General features: G+C 46.1%; 1 protein-coding gene across 2 annotated transcripts in view; it reads left to right on the forward strand.

The window, feature by feature from the left end:
- The window catches only part of LOC105669986 (Dual-specificity tyrosine phosphorylation-regulated kinase 2), a 139,485-nt gene that overhangs the window by 78,665 nt on the left and 45,340 nt on the right, over nucleotides 1-15,480 (forward strand). Inside the window, exon 3 of one of the 2 annotated variants that reach the window (XM_012363229.2) lies at nucleotides 14,005-14,049. The exons of the other annotated variant lie outside the window; for it this stretch is intronic. Coding sequence (XP_012218652.1) covers nucleotides 14,005-14,049 — 45 coding nt within the window. The remainder of the gene's footprint in view (nucleotides 1-14,004; nucleotides 14,050-15,480) is intronic. 2 annotated transcript variants of the gene reach the window in all.

A 15,480-nucleotide genomic window follows, 5' to 3' on the forward strand; every position in this document is an offset into this window, starting at 1 on the left:
GTACACGTATACTACGCGGCACACACTCCCCGGAGTCATACGCCGGCGGGGGAAGCAGGGGGAGGCGACTCCCTCGACGATGAGGTTCGGCATGTACCGGGTGAGCAGATCGATAATGTGGTCCACGTAACTAGGACGCCAGCCTCCGCTCCGGATATCTCTCGCGGCGATATATCCACGATTTTATCCTTCTTTTTTTTTCACGCACATAATGCAAAGTGTTAGAAACAGCGATAAATTCTCTGCCGTGTACAACTTTATAGTCAGATTTATAGTCAACCCGCGGCGTTTGGAATTATAATTGGCCCGAGTTTCGCAACAATGGTCATGTGACATTATTGTTTCGAGATAATGAACGTTACAATCAGTTCGCGGATTCTGTCGTTTTATCTTTATATGTTCATTATTTCATTGATTTTAGCGAACTTGCGCATCTCTTTGCGTCTCTTGCGATATTGAGTGTCTCTTTGTGACATCGATATACATTTTGACAAGTTCTGTTCCGATCGCGGGGCGCCTTTTCCTTCTCTTCGCGGCGGGAAAAGGATTCACGGCGACCGTCGCCAGGGTCGTACTCTCAATTAAAGCTTAAGTCGGGTCTTAACGAGGCTTAAAAGAATCGGCGTGCGAATGCAAGGCGCAAGCGGCGACACGTGCTTACACGCGGGTCGAAGACTTAAGCTGAATCCTCTCGCCCCGCGCGCCCTACCAGCTTGTACGAAGGAATAAATTTACACGGGCTTCTGTTGCGACCGCGACGGTATTCGAACAAGGAGGATCAATCGATTTACACCGTATTTGCATTCTCACGAAAATAACCGAGAGAATGAAGAGGTTTCGTCGAACGCTGTACGAGTTTTGCATTAAGTTTCCATACATTGAACCGGCAATGGAACTTGCCATAAAATATTTAATCCGCGCTGCCGGTCGCGAACCACAATCTCCGCGGATTTGGCTGCGTCGAATGAATCTTTAATTGCAGCGGCGATCTTCCAAGCGCAAGAGAGCTAATCAGTAGGCGACGGATTTATCTACGGCGCGCCATACATTATAATGTAACAATAAGCTTGTCGAGTTTAATACTTAGCGTAATGCGACGTTATACGTGTATCATTCATCCGCTTCACTGTTTAAGGTCAGTCTTATTAAAGGCGATCTCGCCAGGAAATCGCGTGTATATTGTGTATAAAAAAAAATCGACGAATCTCGATAAAATAATTCTAGGTCCGAGCATTTGGCTTTACAAGATATTGGCGTTAAATAATATTTAAGACACGAATTTTCTGAAATAAGTGGCACTCGCACCGTGAGATTGTTATCGTTTCTTCATCTGATCATATATTGTACAAAGCTTCCATGGACAGAAAGGCTCGGTTTGAGGAGCGTCGTTTTTTTCGACAAACAACAACGTACACAGTAAGAAGCAATAATGAGAAGTCCTTTTCCAAGGAGGCTCTTTTTACCTTGCTTCACGAGAATAACCGTAGTTGCACGCTTCATTCGAATTGCCGCTCTACCCCGCTTTTTCTGCATCGTTTTCACGGCTCGTTTCGATGTATTTACGGTAAATATCCTTTCGCCGCGGTTGATGGGACCAATTTTCCAGCTTCCAATAAATTAGCCGGCCGGAGCTCGGTGATCGTCCCCGCGCCTCGAAACGTCCAATTAGCCGGGTCCTCGGTACGGCTAGTCAGTCTCGTCTGCGCGGAGCCGCTACGATGCCTGCAAAAATATTTACATCCGCCGTTTTGTAGTTCGCAGGATGTGCGTGACGGACGCCACCGTAAACGCATACCAGCCGTGCGTGACCCCGCGTAGTCGTCAGTAGCGCAAAACATTTTTGTGCCGCAATTTCGATAAACGCAAATAGAAAAGGCGACAAGCGTATCAATCGGTGACTTCAAAATTATATGTAATCATAGAGTGGTCGCGGGAAGTGTCACTCCTGAGTGGCTGATTATTATAATCGACGTTGTACACAACATATATTTTGTCATTAAGCGAATTATTAATTTTTTTACGGCTCACCTTCGCCACAGTATTGGATGGTTCGGAACCGTTGTGACCTTGGCCCGCCTCGTCGGTTATATTTATCCGACGGTGGTGTGCGTGTGTGTGTGTGTGTGTACGGTGGGTTGCAAGAAAAGCATCGGGCGGTATAACTGATGCGCTTGCCCATCGAGGAACTCCCATTAATTTCAGACGTCTCGTAACTTTCCGGCGTGTTCGCGAAGCGTGCGGATCGGATATCGAGTCCTTGTTAAGGTAAATCTTAATGAATATTAATTTCAGGCGGTCATTTATAGCGATACTTGAATCCGCGACGAATACGCGTCGCGGCTGATCGCGGTCTTCGAACCGGAATTTGACAATCTAATGAGACGCCCGAGGCGCGTCGCGATTAGCCGCGCGCGATTCCCGCAAATTGCGATCGCCGTCGGCGCGGCGGCGCCGCAAAAGTGCGCGGATTCGCAACACCGGGGTACATAACGGTGCCGCTCATTTCGCGTGTCACGTTGCGGGAGTTGGAGATGGTGATGGATTAGGTATGGCGGCGGCTCGCGATTTATTCTGACGTTAATACCCGTTCGGCGAAATCGGCGTCGTTCACGTGCCGCGCGCGGGATGCGAATCAATCAACGTAAATTACGGGAAGACAAATGGCATTCACTTTTGCGGATGAAAACCCTCGTGTGCGACCGCCGCGCGTCGCGAGGTTGGTTGAACACGTAGAAATGTCAGATTGCGGCGATCTACGCGTCGCGAATTATCGGATTGTTCAATTAATTATCATCACGTCGCGGTGGAGTTCTTTGAACTACGAAAAACGAAATTCTCCTAATTGATGTTACACTGACGAATGCCGTTGAAAACAAATGGGTGAATTATCGGTTCAACGCGACGATTTACGGTAAACCAACTCGCGCGTGATGAAACGGTGTCATCGGAGCGGAAGAATTGGATCGTGTATCTCACGTATGACGTATCCGGCGAAGAACGTTGTCATTTACGTGTCATTCGTCGTCTCCAACGCGACTATCGCATAAGGAAGATTAGACAAACAGGATTTCACGAAGCCCGACGTTCTCAAATGGACACGTGTTGCGGTCGAATATTATCGCGACTGAACTCGCGCTCTCCGTGCGAATGCGATTGTCGAATGGTGACGACAAGCGTGCGACCGTGCAGATACATCAATCTGCTACCGTATGAAAGTGGTAATTGGCTGGTAGGCGATCGATGATCTCCCTTCGATGCCGAGGATTAAAAGACACGTGCTAACGAGCTACTTTTATTCTGCACACGTGCGACCAGCGCGCGGTAATCCTCTCTCCATTGTAATACACGCCTCGCTGAGTACATTCATACAAGAATCTAATAATAGAGCTCTTCAGATCGGCGGCGATACCGCGAGAAGGGAAAGAATTAATTCACTTTGATACACGAGAATATTAATCGCAAAAACTTATCGATTTAAAACATTTACAACCAAGAATCTATGTTATTTAATATTAAAACGGTGAATTGATCCTCATTATTATTCAAAATATTCATTATTTTACCGTTTCGTTCGCTTTTATAAATTCTGTGTAAGTTTTTCAAGCGTTTTTTAAGCTTGCGTAGCTTTTAAAGAAAGGCATATTTGATGTCAAACGCGCCTTGAGAATAATCCAGCATTTTTCCTCGTGCGCTTCCTTGTACAAAAGTCCAATGCAACGACTGCAGTGCATTCATACATTATTATCGCGCGGGCGTTCTTGAACGATGCTCTTCCTGAGCGCTTTATTGTAGATGGGAGATATACCGCGCGGCCATACGTCGTACTTTCGGACGTTCTTCGTTGACTTCCATTTAAATTTGTCATAACGTTTAATGCACTTATTCCGTGCAAACGCTATTATTTTGTTTGATGAAACCGTGAGATTAAAATTTCCTTTTTTCAAATGGAACTCGAAAAGGAATTATGCATTTTTCAGTTTGTTCTTTATTATCATATCGTAAAAAAGATTCACGTAAACGCAGTGTATAAATAAGTATTTTAAACATAAATGAAGATGTAAGTACTGAAATGAAAAATAAGAGATTTGCATTGTTGGGAAATTATCCAACGCGAGTACATTAGAATATGAAGTATTAACAAGTTACAAAAAGCTCCGAGTTTTCTCATCAGAAAATATGATAATAAAACCAACTCTGGAAACTGCAGCGGCGAACAATAGCATTCCAGCGGCGATTGAATTAAAAATTACAATATACGCGCTCGCCGGATGAACGCGAACGTTTTAGCTCGCACCCGCTCGCTCGCGCCCAATGCTCACGCGTTGCGATCACGCTCGTTCGTTCGCTCGCTCGTATTCGGACCTGCACGCATCTCGATCAGTGGCCGGCCGACCATTCTGCCCGAAAGACGTCTCGAAAGACCCGCGCGAGACGCCCTCGACGAAAATCGATCAGCCGTGCTCTGCCCTCGACATCCGTTGGATGTCGAGAGAACCGGTCGACCACTCTCGGTATGCCCGTCTCGCGTTAGTATCGTCTAGTTCGGTGTTTCCCGACTAGTGCTAGAACCGGAAGCTCGGTGTTCCACGAGGTGAGATTGGAAGCTACACTTCAACAAATATCTTGTGTTTATATTTTCCGATTACATAAAATTAATATCTAAATTGGTGTGAGTCTATTCTTCGCTCAATTTCGAAATTTAATTGTTTAAACAAAATCGTCAACGTGTTTGTAGTGTTTACAATTATATATTATAATTTAATGAAAAGATATTGTAACAATATCTTGTGTGTTTATCATTTTGCGGCAACTTTTAATGAAATTTCGAAGAATTTTGTTGACTAAATTTGATTTAACGGGAAACACTGATCTAGTCTTCCATCTTTTTCCTTAAGTGAGGCCAAGTGTTTGCGGCCAAGAATTTCGGAGTTCATAATTATCGGACACGAGTATCGTTATTAACCGGTCGACCTTCACATGCGTACGAAAAATCAAGAGAGTATCGGGGCATCGTCCTACTCCTCGCCATTCGTGGATGTTCGGGAAATGTCCGAAGCGAAAGTGAGGGGTAAAATACGGATGAACGTAGGTGCATTTTCGCTTCACAGCTTCAAGAAGGTGAGAACAACCACCATATTTCGCGCGATCTCCACCTCTTTGTATAATTCCCGATCTACATTGTTTCTCCATGCGAGGATTCCGAAGGATTCGTGTGCGAACGCGAATTGCCCGTCTGTTTTATCCTGGCGCCGAGCCAGTATTGCCGCCGTTTCACTATCGGTTCGCAATCCTCCTCGCTCCCTTTCGCTCGTGACACAAAGTTGTAAGAAAAAGATCCGACGACAGTTTTAGAACTGGTTACCTCACAGAAAACGGCACCTTTCCTATTTTTATCGGCGCTGCACGTAAAAATAGACGCCTGTATTTTTTATAAGCAAAGGCGACGCGCACACCTAGCCGGAGGAGAATTGCACATTGGTCCTCGAATAAAATGGCGCGGAATGAAAAACCGTGCTCGACTCCTACATCCGTCCATCCTTCTCTCGGTGAATGTTTTTTAAATTAGAGTTATATTTGAAGTTATGTCCTACGCGACTCTTAATATACATCTCGTTGACTGTAACAAATGCATACGTTGTACTTGTACCGTAAACTCTCATACGTCATGCCATGTCACAAAAAACCTAAAAAAGGTTGAAAACGCGTCATCTGGAAACGCTCGAGAGTAGACCCCTTGACATTTCCGCGGCGTGCAGCGCCGCGGCGTTAAGCGCCGCGGCGCGGGGAGGGAAATCGAGAAAAAAACTCATGGCATGCGCGGTTTGAAAATGATGCGCCGGGTCGGAGATAAAGGATGATTTCTCCCGGTTTCTCATATCGGTCCCGCGCGCGATGCTCGTCTCATTTCCTTCGACGCACCGAACGTAGCGGATTACTTGTGCGATGCCGCGATATTGGATTACGGTGGGGGCCTGCCGAGGCTGTACAATGCCCGGCGTCGTGCTTTTAATTTAATATACCGCGGCAGGGGGAGAGTCTTCGGTGGAATCCAGACGCATCAGTGCCGAGTCGACCTTCCTCCGATGGCGAGGCGAGTCCGGTTCTTCTCTGTGCCGTGCGCGACCGAGACCACACACGCATCCCTCGACCCGTGCGCGCCGCGCGCTGAGAAAAGCCGAGGGAGTCAGTCAGCGGTCTTCTAATTAAAATCCGCTCGGAGCAGGCCAGCCACACGCTCTCCCATGCCTGAGATTTTGTTCTCGTTCATTGAGTGCTGCAAACGCTGCCTGGCGTCGCCGTTTGTAAGTCAGACTGATTCGTCGATATCCCGTTCATATTTTTCTTCTATTTTTTTTTTCCCTCTTTTTCATTGCACGTGAAATTTTCATCTTGGCAGTGGCGGTGAAAGAATTCGCGTGTAGGCGCGGAGTGTGTTGAGATACTACGCGTGCTCTTCGATCTCGTCTTGATTTTCGGCGCGTGGAAAGACAGAGCTTCGCGATTGAGCTTCCTTCATCTTCTGTCGCTTTGTGTGCCGCGCGCAGATTTCGCTCGTTCGTTACGACCGCGTCTTTCCGATTCGCGCTTGATACGGTGTAACCGAATATATCATATCAGTTTCTCGATTTATAATACTGTGCCGCGTATTACCGACGAATGCTTTTTTCCCCACTAAGAAGGTACCTCGAGGAGATTAATAGCCCGCGCGAGAAATTGCCTCGCCGCGCAAGAAATTGCTCTGACCGGATGAAATTCGCGTCGGTGTGTAGCTGAGAGCGCGCTTTTCCACGCTGGGTAGCCTTCTCGAGGCTGGCTTTGGACGTTGATATCGTAAATCAGCAGCCGCTATCTAACGCGTGACGGGCGCAGAAACCAGGCACCGTGTGTCGAAAAGGAGTGCATTTCCGTCCGGCGGATATGTCAACGTGCTCCGTGATGCCGGTCTCCCTGCAAGACATTTTGGTAAATATCCGTAAATTTTTCTAACACTGCTGATCGCTTGAAAAAAATCCTACGAGTTATATTCTCGACCGAATCCAACCCACTAACCCACCGCACGGCCGCTTGCAGCGAATAACTCCGCATCTGCAAAGTGAATTAAAAGCGATCCGCGGTAAACCAGATTTTGCAACGTTTTCGTTGTTTTCTCGTCAATATTGACATGCGAATTATCTTGCTTCGTTTTACCGTGCAAACACGTAGGATGTCTCTCATCTCGATAATTAAACGTATAAATCACGGCTTTACTACGTATTTATCATGGATATTGCGCTGCGAACTATGCGCTTTAATTAACTATGCTGTTTCGAAAAAAAAAAAAATTATAATGCAACGTGCGGAGCTAAGTATCATTTTTTCTCACAACATTCTTTTACTTTTATTAAGAAACAGGATCTGAAATTTTATATCTTTCTATATAATAAGCAGCTCTCTCTCTCACTCTCTCTCTTTCCTTCCCGCATTTTCATTTTTTTAAGACTTGGTTTCAACTATCTTGTCTTCTCGAATCGCTCCGATTCGCAATGCATTTAACAAAATGCGTGGGTATCCGAGAATACATGCGTCGTTGTCATTGTCCGCCGTCTGTGGTTCCAGGTAATTGATGTTAGCGTTTAATGAAATTCTGCGAATGAAAGAAAAGCACAAGGGGCCGTATTGAACTTACGAACGCGCGTTCGCTGCCTACCGGCCTTACGCTCAACCGGTTACACTGGTTTCGCGAGAAAAGAAGCTAAAAGGAGCGCGGATCGCCGCGCCGCACCCGGCGCTGGGTGGGAGATACATAAAAAGGGATCGCATTCGACAGCAGCTGCTCTTAAATTCACGAACACGCGTTATGTCACGTCTTATCGATCGTAGAATATCGCAAAAATGGTTAAAAATTCGGCTTTTTGCACAACGAAAGCGGTGCGCGGATTGTTACTCGACAACGAATCGCGTTCGCGCAGTTAAAATCGATATCTCTCTACAATTGAAAATTTCTCTCTTTTATCTAAATACTGCTTTGCCGCTACGCATCAATCGCGGTTTACTAACTCGCCACAATTGCGCGCTGAAAACATAAATTGTTTAACGCAAAACAATCGTACGCTTTACTAATAATACATCAATGCACGATTTAATGTAATATTTGCGTTGAAATGTTGACGGCGCGTTTGCACACGCAATCAAATACACGTTTTACACACCTAACCTCTGCATTTTATATTTTTGTTATTCATAATTTTGATGCAGAGCAATACGGATGCATTACGGAAATTGTTGAGGCATCGCGCGATTGTTTTGAAATATATCGCGCGTCTTTGTTTGTTTTCGATACTTCACACTTGACATTTTGCGCTTTGAAAAATTGTACGTGCGTGCTCTCGCGAAATAAGAGCGCACTGGCATTTTTACTTTGCGACACGATATTCCCGATACCATGATCCTGACAAAAACGATTGAAAAATGCTCTCAAAAATATTTTTAACAATGGCCCCTTGACTTTTACTCTTATCAATCAGCTCTCCGCTGCACTTGAAAAACTCCACGTCACGTTTTCGTGAAATCGTACGCGTTTTGCGATTGAAATTATTAGATCCGTGTCAGTCGACTGAACGCAAAGACGAGAGGCTCTCCAAGACACGACATGTGAACGAAGTCTCCTTAATTTCGTTACATATCGGCAACGCGCGAGTCTTTAGCGTTTACTTAATTAATTAGAAAATTATAAAATGTTAATTACAATATATAAAAGGACCCGTGCAAATCTTTTGTGCCCATACACTTTTTTAGTATCAATCGAAGAAATGCAATTGTCCTTTTAAGGAGATAGAAATAGATTATAAAATTTCTATTATGCAAAGACATATGAAAAGGTCACACGTGCATTTAACTTATACGTGCTCTCTTTAGTTTGACAAAAAATAGCGCTTGTACTTGCAGTCTTCGATAGCGAAAGAGAATCGATAGCCTGTTAAGTTTAAATATCCTTATTATCGTCTCGAGGCCAATAGCGCCCACGAATTTGGCCTAACTGCGACGAGGTCGCGCGACATCCGGGGTCGGGAACGTTTTCTCGGCCGTTTACGGCGTCGACCTAAACCAAGAGCGGCTACAGACCCGATTTCAGCTCCCGAGTGGAGGAACGTTCGCGACTTCTTCGCCGAGTGTATTTTCGTTTCTGGCACGTCGCTGAGGCCTACATCGGCCTCCGCTGGCTTGCATTTGCAATTCGTTATGTAATTTCGCGCCCTTAGTACGCGTGCGGCTACACTTGTTACGTGGTTTCCGCGATCAAGTTATCCTTAAGCGCGCTTCTTGGAGTAAATGGACGAAAATAGTAACGTGACGATTTTACACGCGCGACAATTTTCCTCGCGGTGCCTTTAAATTTCACGTCGTGCGGTGTTTTTTTTTTCACATCAATATTTTGCATCAATTTGACAATTTTTGTTGTTGAATGTCAGCACCGTCGACTAGATAAGTGCGGGCGATTTAGTACCCGGTTATATTTATTTTCTTTTCTCCGCCGCGGGGAATATTCGTAGTTTCAATCGCGTGTCCACGAAATTGTCCCGAGAACGGCGCGCCAACCGATGGCGTGCGCGTGGCTGTCGGACGCATCAAGTGAACTTCTGGTATTGCTGCTGCACTACGTCCTCGAACTGGGCCGTGGCATTCTAGACAAACTGGTAATGCCCTGCTGGAAAGAGAAGATAGTTCATTACGGCAAGAGTCGCATGGCGGTACCTTCTGTGGCGGACGGAAATAAGTTAGCATGATTTGCGATATCTTCGTGATCCACGCGAATTTTTTTTCCAACACTAATATTCAAGGGTTTAAACGTGAGCGATAAATTATTCAATACATTTCGCTGGAGTCCACTATTTCACTGGAATTTTCAGAAAGAATGAAATACGTCACTGATCAAACCGATCTCCCGCCACGCTAATTAGATCTCTCTGTAATTCCTCGCTCCGAATTAATGTCATCGCGGTCGCGTGGTTATCGAAAAACGCAGCGTTTGATCGAGTGTTTGTACTCCAATTTTAGCGCGAAGGAGAGGAGGGGGGGGGGGCGGCGGCTTGCTTTTACCGGTCGACGAAAGGAAGCGTACACACTCTCGACGCGACCGCAAATAAACGGGCCGCCGCGCCGGCCGCTGCGTCGGCGAAAAGACTGCGATTGCGTAAGTACGTGGCGGGCACGCATGCACCGGAATGCGTGCGTCCACATATTCGCGCGCGGTTCCTCGTCACGAGCTTTTTAAACAGGCGCCGCGTTCCTCGGAACGCGTCGAAGACCGATTGCGTAATCGCGGAGTGTGTGAAGCGCGTGCCGTGCAGCCGTCGGCGCCGCACCGAGGTCGATCAGCTGATCGACCGGCGACAGCGGGCGAGAGTTCCGCGACTTCGACGCCAATTTGTGCAGTGCGGTGTAATTAATCCGTAGATCGATTTGGCTCTTGATAAAGCGGGTCACCGTTATGGTAATCCGCGCCGGTGTTAATTGACATTGCGTGAATAAATATACGTATCTCGAGGGCTCGATCGATCGCGCCACCACCTCGGGCGGAAAGTAGGTCGATCTTTGGACACGCGTGCACACGATTACGAATCGTCGGCTAATCGAGGGCGCATTGTCGTCCTAGTTTTTTCCGATAGCGCATTACGAGCGCCGGCCAATCGAAACTGTCACGGCAGTGATAAATATATATAAAATGTACACGCCGCGCGCATGTGAACCTTCAACAACAATTTACACAAATGATAAAACAAGCTTACGCAATTGAATTGCGACGCGTGCTAAGTAAACTTTGCCAAGTTTTTTTTTTTTTTGCAATATTCGTCGCGTGCATTTTCCACCGAGAAACTGCCGATAAATTCCCGCGATGCAAAGATCCCGCGCCGCAAAACGCGCATTTCTACGTCGCAGTTCACGCTATTTCACGGCGCGTTGGAAAGTGGCGATTCGAAACGGGGAGTAACACACGTTCGTTTCCGCGTGTGTACGCGCCATCGGTTGCTCTCGTTAGCGGAGGTGCGTAAACGCATTCAATTATCGTAACGCAACCGCGATTGCGTTACGATAACGTTACGCACTTTGTTTTTCCATTGCAAATTATAACGCGTATACACTGCAATTAATGCACTCGTTTCTTTGTTCACAGTGAGCTATAATTAAATTCTGTGATATTGTAAGCAAATTTTTATCATACGAGAATCTCGCTTTTAAAGATCTACAGCGATGAATCAACGACGAGATTGGTTTATCTTACTGGAACGCTTAATCTTGAATCATCGAAATAATTAGTGCGCGCGATATATTGCCGCGAGATAAGAAAAGAAAAGATCAATCTGTGCGCGCGCGCATTATTCAGGAAAAGTACGATTAATCCGACGATTCGATTGTTGCAATTCACACGGCTCGTCGAAAAGTCGCGAATGCCGGGATAACCCAGCAGGTCGTTGGAGCATTATATTGATAACATTAAGCGACTCGATAACTTTATTGCAGAGCAATGCTTTTTACGTCTGTCGGTTGCATTTCAGTGCAATTCATTTTCTCGTATGCGCCGGTCGTTCGCGTGGTTTAACGGCTTATCGATTCTCGAGGATATAATCGCGAAATTTGATTCACGCTAATCATTGTACGTCAACAGAGAGAAAGAAAGAGAGAGAGAGAGAAAGATAGAGACGGGAAATACTGATTTCGCTTCAAACTCTGCACGATTGTTGAAGCTGCATAATGAAGTTCCTGGTGAGGTACTACGACTTCCTGAACTTCAAGTTCTCCACGGTGAGATTTTAAAGCGCTGTACAATGTTTTCGTTACATGAGTTACCGGAATGAGAAACGAGTTTAAAAACGTTCCGTGAGACAGAGCGAGATAACATCAACTGAGATAACTCTATGATTTCTCTCTTTATGAAACGTGTTTAGCATCGTTTTTAACGTCTCGGAGTGCAATTCCTCTCCAAGTCACGATTTCGCGAAGCCCCGCGTTATCAGGGAAAATAATAGTAACGACTCTTCTTGTGACGTGAGTCGCCGAGATTGACTGCCTTTCGACATTATCGATTATTGTGCGCGAGAGAGTGCGCCTTATCGCGTGCGCGCCCGCGAAATAATGGACCGCTCGCGAAATTCGACGACCTTTTAGATAGCCGCATGAAAGAATAGCATTATGTGCGCATTCCGCGATTCCCGCGGTAGCCGCGAGAACGAAGCATCTGCCGCGACGGTCGCGCGCTATCGCGCCATTTGTCATTCGCTCGCTCTCGCGCTGACTCTCTCGATAATTGGATTTCTCCGAAATGTTTCGCCGAGGAGAGGAGAGTCGCGGTATCACGCGCGACTAGAAAAATTCGGCGACCTTTACATCTGACGTTATCGGGAGAACCAGCGAACTCTTTATGAAATGTTTCTCCCTCGAGGAGAAATATTTGTGACCTGTCACTGCTCAAGGATTCTCGCATGTGTGAACCAATATTCGAGCTTGATCGATTGGAAGCGAATGAGAATGTATTGAAATTTCAATGGTTTCCATAATAATGCTCGCATAAATGTCAAGAGCACACGTCCCTCTTCGTTGAAACTTCAAATATTCGCGTCACTGTAGACATAATAACACGGAAGCGATTATTATTACAATGCGTATTATTGAGCGCCGATGACTCGCACGAGGAGGTCCGAATCACTTTACATGCGCCGCGCGATCGATCGCGAAAACATCAAAATTCGGTCGCGTCCGTTGAGCAAGTACTCGGAAAATCATTATCGCGCAATTATATCGGTGTCAAATTTCACTGTGTGCCGTTGTTTTCGCGTGTGTTCTTCACACGTATAACACGCTTGCGTCACATTGCGGCATCGTTCGCGAATCGCGATGCTATTCATCAGTTAGTAGGTCGAATGATTTCTCCGTTGCTTTCGCGAATCGAATTTCGCCGAAACTGGTGCGAATTTTTCGGCGATCTTTCGCATAAAACGTTCTTGAAAGTTTCGCACGGCATCATTCCGCCTTGACGCATCGTTTTCTCGCCGATATGAACATTTTTACTGCCGCACGTGGACGTTTCCGCACGAGGAGAATTCATTTCATCACTAATTAAAAAAACGCTTACGTATATTTAATGCTCTATCGATCGCGTCTGCAATCTAAAATATACATATATGAAATTCTTTTTTAATTTAATTGATATAGACGTGAACATATTAAAAATTATAATAATAGCGATTTGATCATTATCTGTGTATACATACAGCTCACGCTACAGGAAGTTCGGTGAAAGTGTACGTTTAAGGCGTAGTTAAAATGTAGTTATCGCCGGCGTTCCGTTTTGAGCTTACCAAGTTAATTGCTCGGGGAAAAAATAAATGCAGTTCACGAGGGACAGTGAAAGAGAGGAGAGAGTGTTCTCCGTGCATGTATTATATTCGCGTAATCGAGAGCTCGTTTCACTTTTATTGTTCCTTCCGAGCGGATAAATATCGCGATTCCGACCGCTCGCGAACCGCCGGCGATTCTTTCGGCCGCGCCCGGTGTTGCGTCAGGCCGATTGCTTTCGTACCGCGAAGCTGGTGAAGCGAGGTGGCTAATTCCCCGTAACAGGGTGACAAAGGGCGACGGAACGACCACAAAAGGCCCAATAGGCTTTATCAACTAACCGCAGAGTGCACCGACTCGCCGGTGTAATTTGTCAGTCGTTGCACTTGCTTCTTTATTGGCGCGATACTTCGTTAAAATTGCTCGTTCGACGCCCCCGAGGCTTTGCAAAACGATCTCGAGAGGAGCGCTCGTCCGATCAAGGCGTGAAATTTTCGAACGGTGCATTCGAGCAGAAAATCCGCTCGATTCGAACTTTTTATTTCATCACCCGCCCTTTTAATCGCAACGCGATTTGATAGGGAATTTCTGAAGATAGGGAATGCAGATTGAAAATCTATTTATGCAAATGAACAATTTATCTACGCAAATTTATTCATGTAATTCTAAATCTCTTGTTATTCTGTCTTGCAGGTGAGTAGGCGATCCAAAGAACATGCGACACAAGAGAAGGGAAGGGTGAGTTAATTTAAGTTGCTACTAAGAAATCGTAGTGTCGCTGCCGGTAACCGAGGGGGTTAGCGGAGAAATCTACGCCGAGAGAGCGCCGCTATCCCTCGGCTATCCAGCGCAGTTTGTGTCGCGCCAACGGCTTTTCCACCCACGTGGCGAGGCTTGTCGATACGAACAGTCCGTTCGATTAGCATGCATGTCGCGTTAACATCGAACAGGAAGGGCCGTTTTAATAACACGACGGAGGACAGCTCGCATCGGGTTGTCCCGATACGCGTACGGCGATCATTTTTGCGATGAACTCTATTATAAACGTGGCCGGGAAACGCCGGGCGCTAGGCGTCGTTACAGCGTTGCGCGGGCGCTTGAATATGCACGAAGAGAAACTGACTGTCGATGCTAATGCTTATACATCCGACGAATATGTAAATCTCGTTTTGTTATCGGAATTTATTACGCATGCGGGAGAAATCGTCCGTCCCGACGTGTGTTCGCGCGCACTTTTAGAAGCAATTTCTTTTCTCGAAGATGCCTTATCGCTATCGCGAGATTACATCTGCGTCGGAGTAAAGAATATCTGCGTCGGAGTAAAGAATATAATTTTTAAACTATCTAATATCCGAGGAAACAATCGACATGCTTTGCTGCCACGCTCTGTTGCCTCTTGATTGCTTTCTTCAATCTTGAATGACCATAAAACTTTTCTTCTTACTGCGAGACGAAGTTGCGCACGCTAAAGTAATTTTACTTCAATTTGCAATACAGATAAGGTTGTAAAACCTTGTGAGTGAGTAAGACGTTGATCGAAGCGCAACGAAGGATTCGCGTAGAGCGACCATTTTTCCACGGTGGAATTATTATCTGAATAAAACGCACGTTATTCTTGTACGAGTCGAAATTGTCGACAATTAAGATGCATGAGGAGCGATAGAAACGAGGGCAGGAACGCGATCTCTGCGGTCGGCGGTGCATTAAAATTTATCAAGCGAAAGTGCAAAAACGATGTCCTTAGGGCGCGCCGGAGCTGGCGCATCAATTATGTAAGCAAGTAGGTCAGAAAAATCCATGGTCAATTTCGTCCGGCGAATTGTGGTCGCGCGGCCGTGATCGCGGTCGGCAGTTTTAACGCCGCGCGCTTCTAGAATTCCCCCGACGAATAAAACATTTCGACGCTAATTGAGCTGATTTCACTCGGGGCTCGTCTCCGGAAGACCGACGACCAAACTAACCGATATCGCAGTCGAAATTTCCGCGAAAGTCTCTCGTATACGCGCGAATGCGAATCACATGTTAATCGCGAGGTGAACTTTCGCGGTAGACACGAAGAATTGAGCGCAATTACAGACCAGTATGAGAATTTCGAAATTTTTCGAGGTCAACGATCGATTAGATCTGCCAATAGCGCGGCGATTCGAGCGTCGCTATTCAACGCGGGCG

This window comes from Linepithema humile, chromosome 7 (genome assembly GCF_040581485.1).
Source record: "Linepithema humile isolate Giens D197 chromosome 7, Lhum_UNIL_v1.0, whole genome shotgun sequence".
NCBI classification, from domain to species: Eukaryota; Metazoa; Arthropoda; class Insecta; order Hymenoptera; family Formicidae; genus Linepithema; species Linepithema humile.